The sequence below is a fragment of the Myripristis murdjan genome, chromosome 20 (assembly GCF_902150065.1).
Source record: "Myripristis murdjan chromosome 20, fMyrMur1.1, whole genome shotgun sequence".
In the NCBI taxonomy this organism is placed as follows: domain Eukaryota; kingdom Metazoa; phylum Chordata; class Actinopteri; order Holocentriformes; family Holocentridae; genus Myripristis; species Myripristis murdjan.
The window spans coordinates 25,984,129-26,008,669 of record NC_043999.1 but is presented as its reverse complement, the minus strand read 5'-3'; the positions used below and the strand labels follow the sequence as shown (position 1 = coordinate 26,008,669).

Here is a 24,541-nt window from a genome sequence, read left to right as displayed (position 1 = left end):
CACAAAATGCTACACTAGTCTGAATGGAAGTCAGTGGAGGAGATGCCTTAGCAAGCTGAACAAACTGTATTTTCATAGAGATAGTTTATTAAATCCTTTTTTGAACAAGCTGTAGTAGCGCAGGTACCGTATAGTAGAAAAAGAGAAAGTTTATGAGATAAGTGACAGCACTGAGGTTTTGCAGCGGTTGGGATTGGTTGACTCCCTATATATCAGACCATCTCAGGTATCTGGTATATATATATGCCATTGAGGCGAAGTTACTTTTTTTTTTTTTTTTTTTTTTTTTATCCCGAAGAAGCCGATATCTACCTAAAAGCTGATTTGTAAGTAAATAAATATTACTGCACTGGAGTTACGAGAGTGCAGATTCCATCTTCTTCTTCTGTTGTCTGCCCAGTAAGCCAGCACCTAATCAATATGGATGTACATTTTTTCTTCCCTCCAGCAATATGAAACCAAACACCTTTTCTGTGTAATTGTGTCAGATTGTCAAAGCGTTGAGTTTATAAATGCTCTGCATGGATAACAATCTCTATGACATATCATCTGAAAATCAAGCTAAAAATATACTACTGTGTTCTAACAATTCAAATTCAAGATAACATCCCAATCCCTAACATGGTTCAGATATTATATTAATAATACATAAATCTACACTCTGGGTTGCATTGCATCTCCCTTCACTGTCCAACCACCCGATCGTGTATCTGTGTTGTCCAGTAGATGTGTGTGTGTGCGTTAGTGTGTGTGTGTCTGTGTGTGTGCAAGTGTTGCCATTAAGATAATGCAAACTAGCAATATTCATAATCCAGAGTGTGTTAATGCTCACTCATCCTTCGTAGTAATGAGACATACTAGTCTACTTGCACAGCAACTGAAGCATGCCATTTTGAAATGGTGCTGTATGCAGTGTTAGTGCAGCTCAATTGAAATGAATAGTCTATTGGTCACGTATCAGCATTTTAAATGACTGACTCTTATATTGTGACATCCTTTTATTCCTTTGGAGGATGTAATGCAAATTAAAATGTCAAAGGACGATATATTTTTTTTTCACACCAAAAGGTAGCACATTACAATTAAAGTAAATTCAACATACCATAGAAATGAACACCAAAAACCGACTTCAAAAAACTGACTTGTGGTCATATGCAGCTGATCAAATAATGTAGTATGTTCCTCTTATTTAGGCCGTTAGACCAAGAGTGACGTCCAGCTGTATCACAAGAGATGGTTGTGTACTTCTGATGTAAAACATTTACACATTAGATAATTTGAATTGACCATTCAAATGAACAACAAATGAAATGAATTTACCATTAAGAATCTAAATAATACACAAATTTTTATTTCTTTTGCTGGGTCTTAGTCTTGAGGAGGGCCGGAGTACCTTTTTCACAATGAAGTTGCATGATTAATATGGTGAGTGTCAAGCTATGTATACTGTACATACAGTAATTCCAGGTGTTTCAAATAAAACAGATATATAGCTATAATCATATATATTACACAAATATAGATTCTCCTTTTTTCTTTGTCACTTTTGGGCGATGAACACATGAACTGGAACAGTAAAACCAAGAGAAAGTCATTCCTCCATCAGAATTATCCAGTGAGAGTCCATTTTCGCTTTGGAACGCTGGACCTCAGATGTTGTCCAGTAGGCATCTGTACAACAGGAAATCCGACTGGTTTAAAGGTGACGGATGTTTACAGTGGCTAATAAGAATGTGCTGGGTGCAACAGGAGTAGTGGCTTGGAAAATGAGGGCCAACTGTGCTGTCCGCTTGGTGGGGGAAAAAAACAGGCAATTTTCTCATTCACTTCGAGAGTAAATCGAGAGAGCGATTTGGGTGCAAATCCTGTCAGTTCTTCAAATTATAACAAGGCATCCCTCACCAAACCACAAGCCAGAAGAAGGACAGCCAGTCCATAGCTGGATGATATTCTTGTACCTGCAAAGAGAAGACACAACGAATGAAAAAAAAAAAAAAAATCATGCAGCTACAAAGTTTACCTCCTCATAAACATTCCACAAGAGATGAAATGTTGTAGATATTTCTCAGCCTGTGCAAAAAAAAATGCTGTAAAAATTTAAAAATATACATTTCTCAACACAGAAAATAGTTACAGTGCCTCAGAGTTATTCTTTCATGAAATGCACCTTGGGCTTGATTAGACTGCATAAAGTTCAGAGGTCCTCTGCGGATTGAGGTCAGCGTGTTTGGGCTGTTCGTGTGCACTGAGGACATTTGGCGTGCCTTCACTTGTATTGTGGAAAATCAGGCCATATCCCACCATTTGTCTTTCTGCCGAGGCACTGCCCTCACATACCATGCTACTTCGGTTATTTTAGGACAGCCACTTGGCTCAGGAATTGAACTGGTAACTGTACAAAATCAGATCAGAGATATTTTAAGCTATCCTATGTTTTTTACCTTTAGGAAGTCAAAGATGATGTTATAAATAAAAAACGGGTTTGTATCAGATGTGTTTCTCAAATAGTAACTAAACTCCAAACCTAAATCTGTGTGAAGTCTGGCGCTAATGACGATGTAAGCTTTGAAGCACACACTAGTAAAGTGACAGAATTCTTCCACCTTACAAATGCTGCCAAAGTAAGGACGTTTTTAACAAAGCAGGATGCCAAGAAGTTTGATTCATGCATTCATTACTAGCAAGTTGGACGATTGTAATGCCTTCTTCACTGGCCTACAAAAAGTTGAGAGGAAAACTTCAGCTCATTCAGAACTTTGCCACTGGACTTTTAACAAAGTCCAGGGACAGAGAGCATAACTCATGTTTTAGCTACCCTGCACATACAAAGCTCTTAATGATATAGCTCCTTCTTACATTTTAGACTCTTTTAGTCCTGCAGTCACCCACAAAATGAGTGGGGAAGCGGCTGTTAGCTACTATGCTCCCAAACTGCCCAGTTCCATTAGACATGCAGGCTCTTGACACTTAAAAAAAAAAAAAAAAAAAAAAAACTGAAGACCAAACTTATTCAGGTAGGCATTTAGTTAGTGTTCGACATTTTTATCTACATTTTTTTTTACTCTGCATTTTATTGCATATTTGATTCCATTTTATGGTCTAATTTATTTATTCTATTTTTATTAACTATTTTTATGTATTTTGTGTACTCCTTTTATAATTTTTTTTCAGAATGTTCAGAATATTGTTGTTCTCTCTTACTGTTATGTTTTTTAACACCATGCTGTCAAGCACTTCCAGCTGCATTTTATGTATGAAATGTGCTATACAAATAAAGTTATTATTATTATGAATGGTGAAAAGTAGGGTGCCTGATCTTTTGAGGCAGGTGATGTCACCACCCATAGTGTACAAGAAGTGGTGACATCACCTGCCACTAAAGACCAGGTACATTACTTTTCACCATTAGGGGTCAGGCTTCACACAGATTTGGGTTTGGAGTTTAGTTACTCTTTAATGACATCTGCTTTCTGCTTTAAAAAAACAGACAAACCAAAAGCCATGTCTGCTGCACACACTAACTGAATGTTGATGAAAAGCAATCTCTCTTATTCTTTTAAATTGGTTCTCGTAGGTCCTCGTGCACACACAATCCTCAAAGTCCTGATGACATTTGAGAAACCACAGGACAGACTCTGTCCTTGACCAAGCACATCTGTGTGTGTTTAGCATTCTGTTCTTTTGTCGGCAATTTGTTGGGGCTTCTGTTGTTTTCACCAGGCAACAAGAAATGGTGGTTTGATATATTAGTATGATTTAGACAGCATGACAACCAAATTCCTATCCACATGGAGGCACTGGGTGCATATGGCCTCTAACTATGTGTGTGTGATGAAGAGACAGCAAACAAACAGTGCATAAAGTGCAATGCAAGATTTCAAAGTAGAATTCTATGGACTGTGATGGTTACAGTTACTTAAAAAAAAAAAAAAAAAAGATTAAGTTAATTTTATTCATACTGGTTATTACCTATTTGTGTTTTGCCTGCTTTTGGATCAAAAATTTCATATGGTTTCATAGTGTTGACCATAAGGCTGCAGTGGCCAGATGCTTCTAGACATCACTTGGGTTTTAAAGAGTTTCAAAATCCTGGCCTTTGGTAAGAAGACGGTAAGAAGAGGAGAAAGTCTTAATTTCTTGGTTGTAGAAAATCATCATATTGCTTTAAGATCTGATGTGACAGTTTCAATCCAGTTTGTTGTATCTGGTGTTAACTAGCATTCATGTGTAATTGTTGTACAGTATAAGGGAGCAGGAAGCTATTTGGATCCACGGAACTGATTGGAGAACTAGATACACTGAAGAGTTTCTATGAACTTAAATGGGCTTAAGCAAGAGGTGGAATTTCAACGTGAAGGTAGACATGCCTTGATTTACACATTCATCACTTGAAGCGCACATCTTGGAGGATGCATATCCCTAGGCATTGCCCCGGATAAGTGCATATCTGGAACATCTTGCGTGGAATGTCAAAAAAGTACTGCAAAGGTCTGAAACAAGGCCCTATGTAGGTAACCATCAGGCTTCGCAATGAAATAAGCATACAACACACATTAAATATGTAACCATAGGCCAGAAATGCACTCTTGTTTCTGATGCTGAGTGTAAATCCAATTCAAATATTCTTACATGAACACCACTTCCATTACCAAACACCCACAGAAAACCACAATTGAATCTTTCCCTGAAGTAAAGGAAGTGCAAACTGCCTTTGAACTACTATGAAAAGGATTTACATGGGTAGCTACCATTGCTTTAACATGCCAAGCTGCTATCACCACTGCAGGCTGCTCTGACTGTGTTCTGAAAAGCCCACACCGGCTAACAACCATGATACAGAGAGCAGCCTCCTCAGCCTGCATTTTGATCCAGTTGTGTCTTAGGGACATTGTACTTGACTTGATAAGCACTGAGGAACCAGTGATACCTATGTGGCACAATGGTATGGACACAAAAACGAATTTCCACCTGCAGAGACTGCAATGTGGAGAAAGAGAGAGAGAAAGGATTTAGGAGAGACCGAAAGAGTGTTAGGAGAGAGAAAAACAGGCGTAGTACAAAGACGTAATCCTGTGAAACAAAGCAGCATTTGGGAAATGAAATATTCACTACATCACATTGACATTTACTCGATTCCTCTGTCAGACCAGGCGCTGCAATATTCTAAGAAGAGAATCATCCAGAGGGACGTTTTTCTCCTTTTGGCCCAGTTCTGGACTGTCTGAGGTGGTAAAGATGGGGGGGTGAAGGGAGGAATGGTGGGAGAAGATGGAGACAGAGGGCTTTGACCCTCTATTCCTCCCCGCCAGATCTCATTTGGCTTGGGGTGATCTAGAGAACAGGAGTGCCACAGAGGAGCAGCAATCACTCTGGGCCCAAACATCCTCCACACAGAAAATAATGAAGCAGCCTCCAGCGAAGACACAGAGACAGACAGAGATGGCAAGAAACAGTGCATTGTAAAAAGTCTCACTAATTGAGTCATATCAAGTTATTTACCGAGCTCCGATTCAATGACTGTCCCAACCGTACTTAAAGATGCACTGATGTAACAGTTTCATGGAGAAGATGTTACTTTATTCTCAATCTAAGTCATGAAAGGGTTCAACAAGAGAAAATCCACCCATCCACTCTGCGTAAGACCCCATGGTATTAGGTATGTGAGGAAGATGATGATGTTGTGTCACTGCCTCCGTCTTCAGCCGTTCAAGCATCTTTGGAAAATCTCCAAGCAAAAGCAAAAACAAGGGTGATCTGTGGCGCAATAGAATAAATACCATCTCAAAGGTGCTGCAAACCAGCACAAGCGATGTAAAATTAATGGATTTAACCAAAAATCTTAATCTAAAAGGAATAATTTGCAGAGAGAAAATTGGCTGTATATTGTTATGTCAATTCAGTGACCATACAGACAGCTGTTTTTATAGATTGTCAAAGTCACTTTACAGGTGGAGTCAGTGATTCTGGAGAAAGGTTGTTGGTATTTGAAATCAACAGCCAAATGTACCGTACATTGGTTTTTTTTTGTTTTGTTTTGTTTTTTTCAGCGCACGCAGAGCAGACAGCTAGCACACTGTGAGAAGATACTTGCCAAATTTGTTGACTTTCTTTGTTGACAAATTTGTTGACAGTCTTTTTCCAGAATCTCTGACTCTGCCTTTAATTGACAGGGAAGGATCCTGGGAATTGAAGGTAAAATCAGCTGGACCACTCACAGCCTCTAAATCACACATCAGACTAGGGATGCTAACCGGTGGCTGTTTGACCGGTTGTTGACCGTTTGAACTTTAACCGAATCATCTTGTCGGTTAATTTTAAGGCCGAACGTGTCGTCGCCGACACAAATGCACACGTCATATTGTAAATACTGTAACTTCCATAAAGTTTGCTCTATCGAAAAAATTCCAACTGTTCCTGAAAGCTAAGAAGTTGCTCATGAACCCACATACAGTTTAATACGGTAAACATGGCGATGGGATGCTCTGCCAAGTTTGGATTGCATCATCACGCTCAGAGCACAGCTCGGTAGAGACAGACCGGAGAAGCGAGCCAAGCTTATGGTGATCACGTATAGTTTTGAACAAAGTATGTCATGCAAGTCTGCAAGAGTCATAAAACCACCAAGCAGACTCATCGAGGAATTTGGAGACAATATTTTTCACGAGGAGAGAGATTTCTTCTACACCACGGTAAGCAACATGCGTAAATTACATAATGTTTGTAGGATATCATGTAGGCTATGTACAATATTTGACTTCGGGATGAATGGTGTTCCATGTTATCTTATGTCTGAATTGGGTTTGGGCCTGCTGAGGGGACATCCATGGTACAGAACGGACACGGTCGCGTTCTTGACTGTCTGTAAAGTTTACAGACAGTCAAATAATAATCTCGGTTAACTGAAATAAACCGATTAATGAGGCCCGGTGGTCAACCAAGAAAATTTTCCATTTTCGCCATCCCTACATCAGACAATGGCAATGGACAAGGTTACTGCTTGTTAGGAAAACTGCAATGAGATAATCTCCAGGGGACAACATGGAACAATAAAATTGGGCTGAACAGAGTCAAATGAACAGTGGCAAATAGGAGAAAAAAAGCCTGTTGAAAGCCAAATATTCTGTTTAAAAAATGCCCAGCACTGCCAAAAGTCTATACTGCACTCTTTTTTTTTCTTTGTCTTACAGAGGTCAATGGTCATAGTTCGGCTTTCTCTCTCTGTGGACTTCAGTATCTGTAGTTACAGGTAAATCACATTTATATATGCCAAATTTACAATCAGTCATTCTCTGTACATAACAAGACAAGACATAATTTAAGCAGCTGAGTGAGAATTTTTAAGAATCAAGTAGGTAACATCCTAAATCCAGTTGGACCAAAAGTCTCCCATGCACACAGAATGATGCACAAAAAAGCAACACTGGGTCATTTTTGCTCATTGCAGTTGGGGTTATGTGAGTCAACTTTCCACGTAGACTGCCATTTACTATACTCACTGGAAAAAGCTTTCTTGGGAGTACAAAACATTTTGATCTCATTTGTGGTCTTAGAGCACTGAGCACTTTTCAGTTTTGCATCTATGCTTAAGCTCTCTCTTTTTTCCGCATACTTCCTTTTTCTGCTTCTTTGAATTCTGTGTTTTCCTCTCCATAATGAAATTGTCAGGCAATAGCTAACATATTCTGTGGTTCTGATACAATCTATTCTGTCAGTCCACAACCCATTCAAGCCAACAGACAAACCAAAGCAAGAAGCCTCTGCCAGCTATGGTCCATAAAAATGTAACTGAATTAAACTGAAAATAAAGCTTGATAACAGATAAAAACAGGAGCCCTCTTCTTTACTTTACTATGTTATAATATTTAGACACTGTTTATTTTACAAAATATGGCAAAATAGATACATTTTTTCTGACATATCACAGCTTAACACAGGTTGCATTTATATCAGGTGTAGGATTGCCTGTTTACAATGCAGAGCTCAGGTACACCACTTTGGTCAACTTTGGCTATGTGCTTTTTAAATGTGTTGTAAAAATACATTTTATTGCCTCATTTACTTAAGTATCCCAATAGAATGAGCATTGATTGCAATTAAAATAGGCCTAACAAGCACTTTGAATTGCCTTGTGTTTGAAAGGTGCTATACAGTAAACCTGCCCTGCTTTGCCTAACTAGAACAATATTTTATACAACTGAAGGAATTAAACAGACAGCAATGACAAATATTGGTACTGATTGGAGCTACAAACAAAGGGGGGAGGGGAGGGGGGTATTACCAATCTGAAGGATATTAACTGTATTTTTATTATGTACAGCATATAGAGGTTATGATATATTCTTTATAATAACATAACTGACTGAATACTTTCTTATTTTATTTTATATGTGGAATTTTTATATCATAGGGTGAAATGCAGGTATGAAAATTATTTTGTGCATTTTATGCTGTGTTAAGATTAGACAAGATTTGAACCAACAATGTCACAGTTTTTCCACTGAGTTTAGTATGCCACTTCTATCATAATCTGGTCACGTTTCAGCATGGTTTTGTATATCTCTGGCTATGTTTGCCCCTCGCCCCCTTTATTATTCATGTTACTTTTTGCTTAATATCTGCTGCTCTGTGGCCGTAAGCATCTTAGCTCTCTCTTTAAGTCAGTATCTTCTTCATTGTGAATCGATGTTTGACTTCTCTGGTATTGTGTGCTTGACATCTCAGGTCTGTGTTGTAAAGTCATGAACGCTCCATATTTTATCTGGAAGTTAGCTTAGTGGAACCACTTAATCCCACATCGATTTGTTAGGTTAACTCAAGTCAGCCTTTTCATATTAAGCCCTGCTTTTCTCAGCCTCCTTTGTGGAACAGCCTCCAGGCCTTACCTGCTGACTTGTGAAACAGGAACAGTTTTTGAATTTTTCTAGGTTGCTTTCGGAGGTGGAGCAACAGTTCGACAGCAGTGGCAGTGTTGTATCAAGAGGCACTTGAACTGCTTTATGTCTCGCCATAAGCAGTTACCATATACTTACAAGAACATTAGTGAAGCACATCAGTGCATTAATGTGTCTGTCTATTGTGTTCTTGTGTTATTGTGTTCACAAGAATGTGCCTACAGGCAGACAGGGATCTGTTTTCATGAATGAATATGCAAACACAGGTCATGACACATGCTCACCATGCAAACTCACATTCTTCTCAACTTCTCTCTCTGCTGCTCTCATAGACGAGTTCATACTGCTGCATGGTCAAGCTTTGTTCAAACCTACAGAACTTTATTTGAAATACTAGGGGAAATTTTCCAAAAACATGTCCTGCTGAATTACAAGGAAATTATGTGTATACAATGATGCACATTGCATCAAAATATTTTCTATTTGATGTAATGCTGCGGCCATAAAACAGTGGCATCTTGGATTTGAATATTTCTCTCAAATTAAGTGTGATGTAGCTTCAATGAAGCATTGCAGCCAATAGATGCAGATTATGTGTGTGCCATTATTGTACAATACAAAAAAAAAATGTTTTTTTGCTACTCAGGGTTAAATTCAACAGAAAATCAGAGTTAAAGGGGCACAATGCAAAACAGAGAGTTGAGTCAACTGGCAAAACTGTGGAATAAGCACATAACCTATCTGCAAGTCAGGCCAGTGATGCGAACCATGCTAACACACAATCTATTCCATGTTTTTTTGCCATTCAATTCTAAACAATCCTCACTTCAGTTCCATTTTACATAGCGCACCTTTAACCAAAATATTTAGAGCTATGATGCTGCTAAACTACATCATGTTTGTTACTGTCATTGGCCTTACTGCAATTTTAAAAAAATGCAACGCTTCAGGTGCTATTTTTGGAAAACCTGTTAGAAAGGAGATGACACATGCGGTTATTGCGACCTGGTGACAGAATATTTTGGATGAGGGTGCAGAGTGAAGACTGGTGGGAGCAGCTGGTCCTGAGGGAGCTCAGTGACATAGAGTGGAGAGAGAAATGTAAAAAAGAACTGTGTGATTTCCTGTGTCCCATGCGCTCCCTTGATGTCTGTCGGTGCTCCTATGTCCCATGCTCGAGTGCACCAGTGATTTCTCATGTTTAACCCATTTACTCCAATTTCCCCACATTTTGTATTGCAAAAAAACATTTTGTAAATCATGCAGGGGTACTAAAGATTTCACAATGTATAATCAAAGTCCCTCAATTTTTTAATTTGACTGAAAAACACACCTAATAATGTTCTGCCTCTGCGGCTAATGAAGTTGTCACCGTTCATAAACCACGGAACTGATAATTAATTATTTTAAATCTCTATGGAATTATTCAGCAAGGCTGACTCATCATCAACTTGCTTGAGTATTCTTGACAGATTTGTCTGAAGATCTGGTAATTGTTTAGCTGCCGCATTGCCTCATCATGCTTGCTTGCTTGTGTCTTACCTGAGCCGGAATAGCTACACTGCTATGAGGTATACTCCCGCCAGGTCTGCCTTCTGCCTTTGTGCAGCTTGCCCACGAGGGCGAGCACTGCTACCTCAATATCCACTGAATTTTCAGTCCAAACATCCATCTATCTCTAGCTTGCTCCTGCATGCTTGCCATCTTGCTGTGGTTCCTCCTTTACCTCACCTTTTTTAGAGATGCGCCGTCTCCTGTCCACCCTACATACCTTGACAAACATCTCCTCTGACAATGGTGGCTCTGGATGGCTACTCTATCTTCGGCTCTTCAGCTTCAACCATCACGCTCCAGCTGACTGTCTGGATGTTCTTAATAAATTGGGGATTGTGTGCCAAACAATTTGGCATACAATCCAAAACTGACTCAATCTACAGACAACTTGCCACTCCCACCCTGGTGCCCTCTGACCCTGCTCCCATACCCTGTCCCAATCTGTCAGTTTATTCCCATCTTCACCTCTGAGCTCTCCAAATTACTAGCATGAATGAAGACTGCTACGATTGCCATGGACCCCGTTCCCATGAAACGTATCAAATTTTGTCTCTCCACCATTAGCCCACTCTTCACCACAGTGGTTAACACCTCCCCGTTCACTGGTTCTGTCCCCCAGCTCTCAAACTCCCTGCTGTTATCCCCATCCTGAAATAGCCGGCTCTGGACCCTGAAATCCCTAAACTTCAGATCCATATCCTACCTCCCCTTTCTATCATCATGTTCTAACATGTAATTTCTTCCCAATTCAAAGACTTCCTCACCTGCAACCACCTGTGTGAACCATTTCAATCCAGTTTCAGACCATTACACAGCACAGAAACTTCCCTCCTGAAAGTCAACAATGACCTCCTCCTCTCCTCTGACTCAGGCTCCCTCAACATCCTCATTCTATTAGACATCAGTGCTGCCTTTGATACCATCACCCACTCCATCCTCTTCACTCACCTCAAATCATCCCTCAACATCACTGGCACTGCTCTCTCCTGGTTCAAATTCTTCCTCTCTGACAGCCACCATTATATCAACACCAACAACTGCAAATCTAAAACAGGCCCTGTCACGCAATGCGTCTCCAAGGCTTGGTGCTTGGTCCCCTCTGCTTTCTGCTATACCCTCGGTGACATCATCCACCGCCATGGCCTTCACTCCCACTGTTATGCCGACACCCAGGTCTACTGATCCACCAAGTCCATCACTGCTGCAGCCCACTTCACCCTTACAAATTGCCTCTTGGACATAAAACTCTGGATGCAAACAAATTTTCTCAAAATAACTGACAGTTCTGAGATTCTTATCATTGACTCTAAGTCCCTCACCAAATCCACCCAGTTTTTCCCTCATCCTTGATGGCTCCACTATGCACACTTCACCTCACGTTCATAATCTTCGTGCTATATTTGACCCCACACTCTCATTTAAACTTTGTTAATTAAATCACTCAAACATTTTTCAATCTCACCTCACTTCCTTTACCACCACACCCTACTGCACCTTCCACACAGCCACCCCCCCCCAGCACCAGGCAGTGAACCTGGGGTGACAAGGCCCCCTTCATCGCTGCCTCTGCCCTCTGGAATTCCCTACTCAAACCCATCAGAGACTCCAATGCACTCTCCTCCCGGAAAACCCTCCTTTTCAAAATAGCTTACAACATCTGAGTCTCTCCCTCCATGCTTCTGACTGCCTCCATTTCTTTATTATTTCTTAATGTTAAATTCTCTACTTGAATTTAATTAATTTATCTCGTTTTACTGTAAGGTGTGAGTACTAAGAAAAGCACCATTCAAATTAAATGTATCATCATTATTATTATTATCATTGGTAGTTTAGTATCATTATTAAAACAAAATTTTCCTTTGGGACTACGTTTTGGCTGAGGGACCTTTTCACCACCCAACTCATCAACACACAATGGTGCTGCTACTTTTAGGAAAAAGAATGTGGACGACTTTATTACAGTTATGAACAGAAAGTTCATTCCACTAAAATGTAACTGCTTGCTTTGGGAACAAAACATGCAAACATGCAAAACATGGTCCTAAAGCCATTTCATTTGGTATGCACAATAGCACAGAAGTAGTTGTACTAATTGTGCAAGAGCCTGGTCCTGATTGTGCAGGACAAAGCGTCCGTACTTGTGCAATGCTTTGAAAATGCAAACCACATCTTTCAAATTAGAAGCTTGAGGCTGCAGATGGGAACACACTAGTTGCTGCCCTCAGATGGCTGTAGGGATTTAATCAACCAAAAGGGAATGTCCTCACACATCCTGCAAACAGCTGTGGATGACAGGTACCAGTAAGAATTGTATCAACACTGATTTGTATCAGCATTCCCCTCTCATGCACTCCCTACCCATTTAGGCACAAGCAATGTCATTGCAAACCATGATAACCCATTGGTCTCAGGTGGGAAAAAAAAAAAAAAATACAAATTACAAACTTTTCTAGTGCAAGGTGTTGCTGCTACAAAAAACAGGGCCCACAATATCCTGCATACCATGCACCATTGTGGTGAGACATAAAATAGGTGTTTAATATAATGATATATGATGATATCTACATTTTATGTCATAACAGTCAAACCTCAGATCAGATATATTAAAGCCAGCCATTTAAGCACAGACAGTAGATGGCCAAGAATGACATTAGTCCCTTGCATGGTGTTAATGTGGCTTAAGCTAACAGGCTAACAATGCCAGCTAACAACCTGGACCAAAGCTGGGTGGTGGTCAGCAGAAACCTGCCATGTGCTTGATCTTTCCTTAAGACTAACCACACTGGCAGAGGATGATGGGAGATAGCTATGAACATGAATGGCTGTCCATCTGTGATATCCCTTCCTCATATCTTTTGCACAGCTAATAACAATGTTTTTGTTGCATTAGTACAACAATTGACCACCATCGCCACTACTCACATCAGAAATCAATTAGCACACCTCAAACGTCCGTACTTGAGAATGACCTGCCTGGTGACAGCTTGTTTGTTTGTTAACATAATACAGCTCTCTAACATTTTGCCAGAATCTTTTGGCTGGGTGGAATGGTGAGTTTCAGTATCGATTCCAGGCCAGAGATGTAGTCAGGCTTAGTGAGGCAGGGAGGTGAATCACCCAGGCTCCTCCACAGGGACTTGATACTGGCTTAGCTCCAGCTCCAGCTCCATCTATTCCTGCTGATCCCTGGCATTGCAAAGAGATGGCTGGCTGACCGGCTAGCTGGCTGTCTCTTTGAGTGACTAGCTTGCTAACTTGCTTGGTGGCTCTGCTACTATAATCACTATCTGGATTGCTTGTTGACTGACTCACTCACTCACTCTCTGACTGGCTGGCTGCCTGACCAATGATGGGATGTTTGGCTGACTGACTGGTTAAATAGAGCTGGACATCTTTACCTCACAGCTTGGCTGTTTAACTCTGGCCAAGGGGGAAAATATGGGCCAGGGAAAATTTTGGTGGATAAATCATTAACAGTCACACTGGTCGCTAACTACAAGACAACATATGATTTCCTGGTTATATCCAGTCTTGGGTCTGTCCTCAAACTTAAACCCTGCACTCTCTGCCTGTGAGCCAAAAATGGCTTGGCATCAAACACACTCCTGATTGGCTGCCTGTTACTTTGCTCAAAACAAAGCAATAGTGTCCAACCTTCCTGGATGCTTAAACAGCCTAACATTAGTTGAAACATAGTTAACACAGTTGGTATTATAATTATAAACTTAATTTATAGGGCACCTTTCATACAATGGATGTACTTTACAATATAATAAAGAATCTATCTATCTATCTATCTATCTATCTATCTATCTATCTACATACATACACAGCATTATATAAGCATTAGGTGTGATATTCCACCATTTTGGAGTTAAAAACAGGACTGCCTATTTTATTATGTGTAGGATTGTTTGTATTTCAAGAACCAGCAGCAGAAGATCTAAGAGCGCGTCAGGGATTATAAAATAGCAAAAAGGCTGGAATGTGGGCTGGTCTCAAACCATTAAGAGCTTTATAAGCAAGTAAAGGGACCTTTAAATCTATTCAGAAAGATACCAGGAGCCAGTGGCGTGCAGCTAAAATGGGGTTCATATGTTCTCTCTTCCTTGTTTTGGTTAAAAGTCAAGTGACACAGTTCTGAATTAGATGGATTCTTTTCAATGGACTGTTTTCAGTATGACTGGTGAAAGGAACATTTCAGTAATCCAATCCATCTGAAATAAAAGCATGAATGCATTTTTCAGCATCTTTTTGGACTATGAACAGCCACACTTTGGCAATATCTTCTTGTGATGTAGAGTCTGACTCTAGGACGATGCCGAGCATGTTACCTCTGACTTTATCTGGGGAGCCAGATTACCAAATTCAAAGAATGGCACTCTGTTAATTGTCTGAAAAGTACAGTTTGGACACTGGTTACGTAACACATCATATCCTTTGTAGGACAAGATGAGCATAACTTGGCACTATCCCATGGCAATGGCCAGGCTGACCTGCTGACAGGTTGTACTGTCTGCCCTCCCATCTGGCTCCCTGTGCAGTTTACCAGTGCCTTGTTAAGCCTGGAGGACATAATGCCTACTTGTCCTGTGTGAGTCTGTGTGCCCTACTTGTTTGTGCTATGTATGCATCTACAGTCAAAAGACTATCTATCTCTCTATTTATCTCACTGTCTGTCTCTCTACGTATCTCTCTATCTCTGTCTCTCTCTCTCAATCTCTATCTATCTATCTATCTATCTCCATTTCTCTCTTTCTCTATCTATCTATCTATCTATCTATCTATCTATCTATCTATCATTGCAGCCTCCTTTTCCTTGGCATGAGTACCAGGGCATCTGGGTGCCTCCACTCTGGGGCTGCAGCAGGGCTAACACTGCTGCTCAGAGCTAGACCTTTTTGCCACGTTACACAGGGTCTCAGACACTGACCATTTTCAAGCCTGTAATAAAATGCAACTCTAATGCAATGCAATGTTTTATTATTTAGTATTATTCTTGAGTACTAATATCATCATCCAGTTTGAGTTTTCCGCAGAAATGAGAGGGCTTTAATTCCCCTAGACTAACATTATTATCGTGACAGTGGCCGCTCTCTTGTTGGAACTATTATTGTGCTGCAACAACTGGTGATGGGCACTTATGGCACAACTGCTATTCGATATTCATGGCAAACTAGTCAACAATTTTTCAATTCCAATTTATTTTTAGGAGAATAGTCCCAAACTATTTGATTTTTCCAACTATTTGAAAATGTGAAAATCACGACCCATCCTGAGCAACAATTATTGCTTGATTCAAGATAAATAAACTGACAGAACACTCTTAGCATGGAAAGGGAGGGTTCATTCATTCACTGTTTTTAATACCCAATGATTACAGTTTTTTAAAAAATGGAAAATTGCACAAATTTTGTACTCTTTTGTGTGATTTTACTGGCATTAGTAGAAATCAGTCACAGGATTTAAACACAGTCACATTTCTATAAGTGTGATCAGGATGTTTATGTGGAGTCGGTGATGTCACACATGTTGTCACCATTCAGATACTTGTAATAACTGCATGTCACATGTAAGTAGATTATTAGGGGAGGTGCCACTTCATATAGTTATCTAACAGTATTTTACTGCCCACGCTATTAAGCAATAAATGCAGAATTGTGTGTGCATAAGCGTAGCATTTTCCATCTAAATAGGATTTGACAGAAACAGAGTGATTCATGCTGGCATTCACTTTGTTAATTTACATGAGATGACATAGGGACATTGCATGCAACTGTGTGGAGATGTGAATGCTACCATGGACATCAGTTCTGTTGTTCCTGACCACCTACTGGACTGGTGACTCAGTGGTGCTCTTTCCTTAGATGTACTCAGTGTTTTTTTGTTTTTTTTTTCTTAACGTGCGGGTTCTTAAAAACAAGGTCAGTGAATTCTTGTTTGCATGAATGCTTATGTAATCAAGTTTCTCAGCTGAGTCCATATTTGTTTTCGTATTTGTTTGGCGGGCTGGCCTCTAGGGTGGGGGACAAGTCGTGGCTCGAGGGGGCTTTTTTATTTTTATTTATTTATTTCTTCATTGCATTCAGCCATGGTCACCTCAGAGCTTTGAGAAAACAACACTGCCAGAAACGATGGAGGCCGAGCCGTGATCTAACAACAGCTGACACACTGGTGGGGAGTAGCTGTTAACAAACCTCTCTGCAGCCGCAGCCTTTCCACCAGCCACAGTGATATTTCCCCCATCTGGCAAGTGCCTCATTGTTTACAGATGCAGCAATGCGGAAAAGGAAAATATCTGCACTCTCCCAGGTTTAATTTCAACACAGCCCATTTACCTATTGTTGCTCATCTGCCTCAAACCTGAACACTGCAGTAATAGAACTCTGTCGCCCTCAGTCGCAACACCTCTTTGCTGTTCAGAGAAGGTAGCTAAGGCTGCCTGAGCAGCCACGGAGAGGCATTTATCAGTGTCAGACACACCACACAGAGGACTCACTGCAACACAGTTGTCAGCATAATTTGGCTGCCTCATAATCTCCCACTCTGCAGCCCTGGGGATTATTCAACTTTTTACCTCTATTCAGTGGCAAGTAATATCTTTCTGTGTTTTGCTTCAGGGTGCATAGGGCTATCTCAGCTCAGAGCATGGCTGACTTTGTGTTTGAACTCTTTGACCAGTGGGGCGATGATTGGCAGGTGCATATGAGAAGGTGCAGTGCAATTATAGCATGTTTAGTAGTCAGCGAAACAGAAAATGCAAAGCAACTATACAGAGTAAATGCAATAGAATTAACCTGAACCTTCTCTTCTCTTAACCTACATTCAACATTAGTGCAATGTCTAATAGTCCGTGCAAGTGTGTGAATATTTCTTTTACAACTGCAGACCATTACTACGAAAAACTGGGTTGTGTTAGGTTGGTGTGGACAAGGGCACACAGCAGGGCTTCCCAGCCTCTTTAGACACAAGACCTATTTTCTCTGCCAGCTTGAGGTGAATAACTGTGCTGAGGCGAAGGAGATAAGGTGAAAATCTGGACCACTGAAACGAAAAATATTATATTATGTAAGCAATAGCAATAGAAATAAGTTAATAAGGTAATTATCAAAGTATGGCAAGCCTACAATGTGCAAATTGATGTCAGTTATCTTAAAAAACCAAACAAAAAAGAAATCCAAACTCTGGAAACAGCAATTTATCCATGGCCACTTCATTTGCTGAGAGTAACAAAATCAGTAATTGTGTGTAAACTATAAATAAAATTACAGATTATGTTTTATGGTTTAGTGCCTTAATGATCTGTATGTTTTATAATTGAGCAATTATCAATTAATTTTTAGTACAAACAACAAATAATTTTTAAACATGGAGGTGCACTCTTTCACAGTCTAGAGCAAATCCGTTTACTGAGAATGGGAAGATGAATCGTTGCTTCAAAAAATGCCTTATAAATCACTGATCACTGTAAATCAGCATTCTGGTGGTAAGCCAATGCCACATTATTGTAGCCGGTCTTGTTTTATTGCAAAAATGTTGGACTATCCTAACCTGCTTTATTTGCTTCAGCGAGAGACTTTTCTGGCACAAGAAAATGGCCATGTCCTAATATCAAATGACATTCCTGGTTTGAGGTAATATACCACTGTGGCTATTGTTTCTATAATCTGCAATTGCTCAAACAATCATTTTTAATTTAAAATATGAAAACAACAGTCAGAAGGTCAAATGAAATGTGGATAGATTGTCTCAACTGACCTGTGCAACTGGCAGTGCTACTTTCATCACCATTTATTTTGACTGTGTTTGGAAATACCAGAATAGAGCTTTTATTGTCCACTAGTGGACATCTGCTTTGCACAGACTAGCTAAAAAACATGCATGCCAACTACCTAGCAACAACACCAAAAAGCAGCACAACAAAAACATGACACAACAGTACAAGATAATGTAAATAATGTCCAGCAGAGTCCTTCAGTTTGTTAGTCTATATGGGGAGTTGAAGTAGTTGGGGGGATGAGGGATCTTACAACCTGACCTTGGACTGATTTAGCAGCTGTATTGCTGCTGGAATGCAGCAATGTTTACATTGATTGGTGGTAAATTTACGGATAACATATCTCCATCCCCCACTATTTCCTGTGCTTTTCTCTTTGCCCTAGCATAGGTTTTGCATGCCCTGGCACTGCTGCTCACAGAGCTTGGACCCAAGGGAGATTACCTTCCTCAGTTTGTTCTTAGGTCTCTCTGACAGGCCCCTATACTACGAAGGAGGTCAGTATGTCCTAAGGATTGTGGGGAGGCCTCCAGCTGCTTCAGCGATGTCAAACTGATTCACTGAAGGGGCCATATTAAAAATCATAACAAATTCTATACTTTTTGAATGCTTTTTACCCAAGGTGTTCATTCTTTAAATGAAATTATATTCTGTGAAGAATAACAATTAATACACAAGTATGAACATTCCTTTTTTTCTGGGATAACTTATTGTATCTGCAAGCCTACCCTGAAAGCCACAAAGTGTGTAGCACTGTTAGCTGTATCAACCAGAGTGGTGTCATCAGCAAAACTGATTGCTATACACTCACTGCTGGAGCTCCTCAAGTTGTTGGTGTAAACAGAGAACAGCACCAGGTAGATGACTGTGTCCTGGGGTGTGCCTGTGTTTGTAACTAGGGCAGATGAGGAAGAGTCACTCACTTACAGTATTGCGAACTGTGAGCTTTCAAAAAAATTTCCAGAGTTGTGAATATCACAAGAGGGGGGCCTTAATATGGACTCCTTGTGAACACGGTAAACATTACCCAATTTGAAGGCAGCACATGACCCATAAGATAAAGATGGAGTCCAGCTGGAGGTGCTTTAGCTTGGTGCAGAGTATGTGAGGTTGCATGCACTTAAAGCTGCCTTCCAATGTTTCCATTACCGTAGCCCTTATCAGAAATCTTCTTCAAACAGTTCAGTAATGTGTGATTATCTTCACCAATTGCAATCTCAATTAAAATGAGTCTTGCCTGGACAACAGGTGGAACCACACACCCTTTCCAGTGATTTCAGACAGGCCTTGCAAGTAAACCATTGGTTTATTTGGTTAAATGGGAGTAACAGTTAATTACAGACAGCTGGTGCAACCAAACCAAGCCCTTGTTAATCTGCTGCACATGTGACACTCATTGTGATTGGTGAGATAGTCATAAATTACTTTCGGAGATTTCTCAGGAAGAGTTTTGAAAACAGCTGGGGTCATGAAATCATTGGATGTCTGGGAGATGTTGAGGAACAGCATCCTTACAAAGGAGTGTGGGCCCTCCCCATGGTTATCGGTGGTGTGGAGCAAAGACATCACAGCATCCTCTACAGAGTGGCTCTGTCAGTATGCAAACTGTGGATTGAGAGAAGGCCCTTATATTGTGAGGCGGGGAAGCATTTACATTTCATACACTTAACCGGCTGATGCAAGGGCTTCAGGCTTAAGTCTTTCTGCTCCTTGGAGTTGGGCATTTTTTGGCATAAGCCCTATTTCGGAACTTTTCCACTGTGTGTTTGTGGTGGGAGTGGTTGAAAATCTGAAAATCTGTCCGACAACACCGGCAAGCTTGCCGGATGACTCCTTTGGTATTCTCCCCTTGATTTAATTCTGGGGCTTTGGTAGGGTTTACCTTCCACAACACTTAAGAGGCAATTAGCTATAGGAGACTCCTAAGCAATCAGCTTGTAGTGATACTTAGGCAATTAGTCAGTCATGCACTATCACCAAAGCAGTAGCACATTACTGGCAGGTCACATCACATATCTATTACCAAGGATGTCTGGCTTGTGAGTCAACAAATTTTGAAATATAAAACAAGCAGCCGAAGAAAAGATAGATGCCTGAAAAAGCTTCTTGTAGAGTAGTTACAGATCCATCCATGAACATTTTAAGTAGAAGTAAATATCTGAATCAGAAATTAGAATTCACGTTTTTTGCCACTACATATGAATCTGGCATAGACAAGCCATAGCAACACAAAACCTAAAAAAAAGAAGAAGCTACAACTAGCAATACGCCATGTACTAAAAACAGCCATAGATAAAGCTTTTTAATTTGACACTGCAATTCACTATTGGTTTGAATCATCGGCACTCCTAACTCATAATAATGTGTAAAAGAGCATTTAAAAGAAGAGTTTTTCCAAAGAGTTTGTCTGTTCCAAATGAATGGCTGCAAGACATCAGCAGGTCAGACAATCAAGGGAGAGTTGTCCATCGTACATTTTGAGATCACATCAGAGAAAACTCCAGATATAAAGGCTTTGAGGCAAAACAATGGAGCTTTTGTGGATTAGTCGTACAGCTGAGGCACTTTGCGGTTTGTGCTTGCAATTGGTTTTGAGGGTGGCTGTGTGTTTGCATAATGTTCATTTCAAGGTCATGTTTGCACGACAGCTTTATTGGCATAAATATCTCAGTAACAAAGACAAAAACTCTGCTCTGAGGTTCAAAGCAGTCTTAACAAATATGGACCTCAAAGTTGTTATGCGAGTCAGATCGGTTGACCAGAACAAACAGTTTTTAACTTTGCTGGCTAGGACAATAGACAGTAATCCAATTTAGCAAAGAAACCAATGTTAAAGGACTAGTAAACCAAGTTAAAACCTTGGATTTTCTTACTTAAGAGCCCATTGTTCTTCCATGCTGTCTTCATTATAAACCCACATTCGAGAGGTCCTAAAAGTCATTGCTCTGTAATAAAACAGAGTTTTAGGAGCTACTTTTTCTACAGTAATCCATTCCATTCCAGTGGTTTTAATTCCCTTTGTAGGGCAACGATATTGTCTCTACCCTGGTAAGATCAACCAAATGTCGAGTAAACAGGAAAATATCCTGCTTTTGGAAGTGACATAGTTATAAGTCTTATAAGCGATGCAAGAGAACATTACAAATGTTTTTTTTTTTTTTTTATTGCTAGCCTTATGTTTTGGAAGCTTGTACGAGTAGAATTTAGAATAGAATAGAATAGAATGCCTTTATTGTCACTATACACACATGTACAATGAGATTAAGAGCAGCTCCTTTCAGTGCAACCATGTAATAAAAACAATAAAAAGAATATAAGTATATAAAGGGTAACCCATGATTGATGCCACTGCTAGGTAAAGAGGGCACATCTATTAGATTGAAGGGCTTTGCTAGAACTCACTCCTCTGATATAATGATAGCCTGGTAAAATAATCCTTGGTAAAATGGTCAAGTCTTTGTTCAGCCAGGAGTATAACTGGTGCAGTGGAGGGCTGTCAGTCACATGTAGATGGGAGGAATAAAAACTGACGTTGTGTTCTGACTGGATTGCTCCACTTCTACATGTGAAAGTAGCTTTAAACCCCAGTAAAACCCTCCCTTTGATTCTGGAGATATCAACTGATAAACCTCTATCTGCACAGAAAGATTCTCATAGTTTCATGATGTTTTCTACATCCATTGATGACAACAGAATCATTTTAATGGGAAACATATTTCAGTTTCTTATACCTTTAATGGAAACTTGCAACTACTAGCCACTGCTAACACTAGCTTCTACTATATATGTTGGCTAGTGTGCAAATCAGATTGGTTAACAAAAGGACAGTGGTGATAAGCTGACTAGATACTATGACAAAGTTGCTAACAATCTGGCTTTCTCTAAACACAAAATCAGCATGATTCATCAGTTGCAGAAGAACGAGTTCCAGTTCAAGAACAGCACAGTGTCTACCATGTGTTTGAATTCTGTGGAGACAAGTTGTGCATTTACAGACACAATCTACTGCTCATACTTCCAATATGGCTGTCAGAGGGTGTGTTACATCATTTGAAAGCCACTATGGCAAATAATTGTTTGTTATGTGCATATTTCTAAGATGTAATAGACTTAATCATATTTTCACATGGCTTACTAAAATATTCAATTGTGATTGGCCTGTCAAAGCATTTTCTGACTTCTGAGTGACAGATTTTTATTGCAGGAAGTCCAGTTGATATTATTGATTTCTAATCAACTAAACCAGCGACCTCAACCAAACACTCAGTTAAGCTAGATTAGAGACATGCAAGATTTTTCTGATAATACTTTTAATTATTCAGAGACCATGATACATGGTCTCTGAATAATTAAAATAATTAAAAAATTACATGTAAATGAATGTAAATGTAAATTACTTCGCCTTGTAATATAATCAATTTAACTCATTGAGTAGGTCAATATAGTGTTTGCATTTTTCAGAATGACACACTCTAAATATGCTAAACAGGCATGGTCTGTTATCTTCTGCCATAATATTATCTTGTAATGCATGTTGTCCATCCATTGCACAGGCTGATCATGTTTGTACTGGCCAAACATAATGGCTCTCAGTAGGCATTACGCTGCAGACATCTTTATAATGATTTTGGCCTTACTGTGCTTGACTCATTTGATGAAGGACAAAAGTGTAATAGATATCATTCTTTGCAATCTGTGTGATTGTGAATTGGGTATTGGAATAGATGAAGCCTCACTGTCAAGGGTATGGGGGAGCTCTGGTAATGCAGACATAGTACAGTATATCTCATGAATTAACTCTTCAGTTCAACATCAACATCAGACAGGTAAGTCATACTTGCAGATGCAGTAATCTTACAGTTAAAGGCAAGTTTGTCATGTCACCTTAGTAGTGTTAAATTGGAAGCAAGTGTTAGTATTACTGCCCAGCACAGAATTGCCATTCTTTATCTGTAGGGTAGGTTTGATAGGGTAAGTGTTCAATACCTCAAAAATGACTTTGCCAGGTGAGGAAATGTCTAGTTAATAAGGTCAAACATATCTTACCCTTTATGGCTAACAGACACCAAGCTCAGCTGCCAAACCTGTCACCTGAGCAAGTTGGTGACTTACCTCAAGTCGGTTTATAAGTAGAGCTAGCCAGTACCATTGCAACAATCTGCATAAAAATGACCACTGTTCCAACCATCACCACTGTTATTTGGATTTGAACGGCAAAGTCTGCTCTTCTCCAGTCGAGTTCTGTGCTAACTGCTTTTCCTAACCTTAACCATGATCTTTTTCTGACCTTAACCATTACCTTTTCCTAACCTCAAGCGAGTTGTTTTGTTGGCTAAGGCTACTGGAATTTAACCAGTTCTAGAAAGTAAAACTTTCTAGAACTGGTTAAAACTTTCATGTGCACGAAAAGGAACATTGGTTTTCATGGACACAAATTAAATGTTCACCTGTACCCAAAAAGTGGACAATTTGAGTCCATGGATACAAAATAAATGTTAATGTGCATGAAAAAAGTGGAAAATTCGAGTCCATGGACACAAATCTATAGATTAAATTTTGGGATTATTGCACAAACTGCTATAAAACTGTTTTTTTTTTTTTGTTTGTTTGTTTTTATAAAATTCCGCTGATGTTGTTGCAGGGTGTTAGGTTGGTTAAGTTCATAGATTACTTAACGTGCCTTTAAATTTGTTACACATCAGGTGTTTCATTGCTCTTGCATCATGTAGCCAACCAGCAGTGTATTACCTGAGCCGGGGTTGTGTTTAGCTGTCTTGGAGGATGTGTGAGAGCTGGAGGTTGATCCCACCCTCTGGTCTGAACTCATGCTGTCCTGGCCCAGAGGTGAGCTGGACTTCCTCGGCTTCTTGTCGGTCAGGTGGAGTGGGGAGCTCTTCTTGGCAGGCGGTGATGGTCGGCGTGGCCTAGCAGTGGTGTTGACCGTCAGCCAGGCCTGGGCTTTGTACTCCACAATCTCGCCATAGTTAGCTCGTGTCACCCGGCACTCATACAGACCTTCGTCACTCTTGCTGACTCTGGAGATCTGCAGCTTGTGGGAGATGTCGTTGCCCTGGACCTTCACCGTCTGTTAGAGGAATTTTAGGGGACAGCAGTGTCACAATATTAGATGGTATTTTGAAAAACACAATGAAGATTTATGAAATGTTTTGACACCTTATGCTATTATTCTAAAGCTGCTAAAATGTGATGAACAACAAAAACCCAAGCAAACTTAATGTGGCTGCAAATTGACTTATGCATGAGGCTGACAATGATTATCACAGATGACTGTGACATATGGATGCCATAACAAATATGT

The 24,541-nt window shown here is 40.0% G+C and overlaps 1 protein-coding gene across 1 annotated transcript in view; it reads right to left on the bottom strand.

The window, feature by feature from the left end:
* Window positions 1-289: 289 nt before the first annotated feature.
* vstm2a (V-set and transmembrane domain containing 2A) overlaps window positions 290-24,541 on the bottom strand; it is a 75,909-nt gene continuing 51,657 nt past the window's right edge. The window contains exons 4-5 of the mRNA XM_030079826.1: window positions 23,971-24,307; window positions 290-1,958 (exon numbers count right to left, since the gene is read on the bottom strand). Coding sequence (XP_029935686.1) covers window positions 1,882-1,958; window positions 23,971-24,307 — 414 coding nt within the window. The 3' untranslated portion in view covers window positions 290-1,881. The remainder of the gene's footprint in view (window positions 1,959-23,970; window positions 24,308-24,541) is intronic.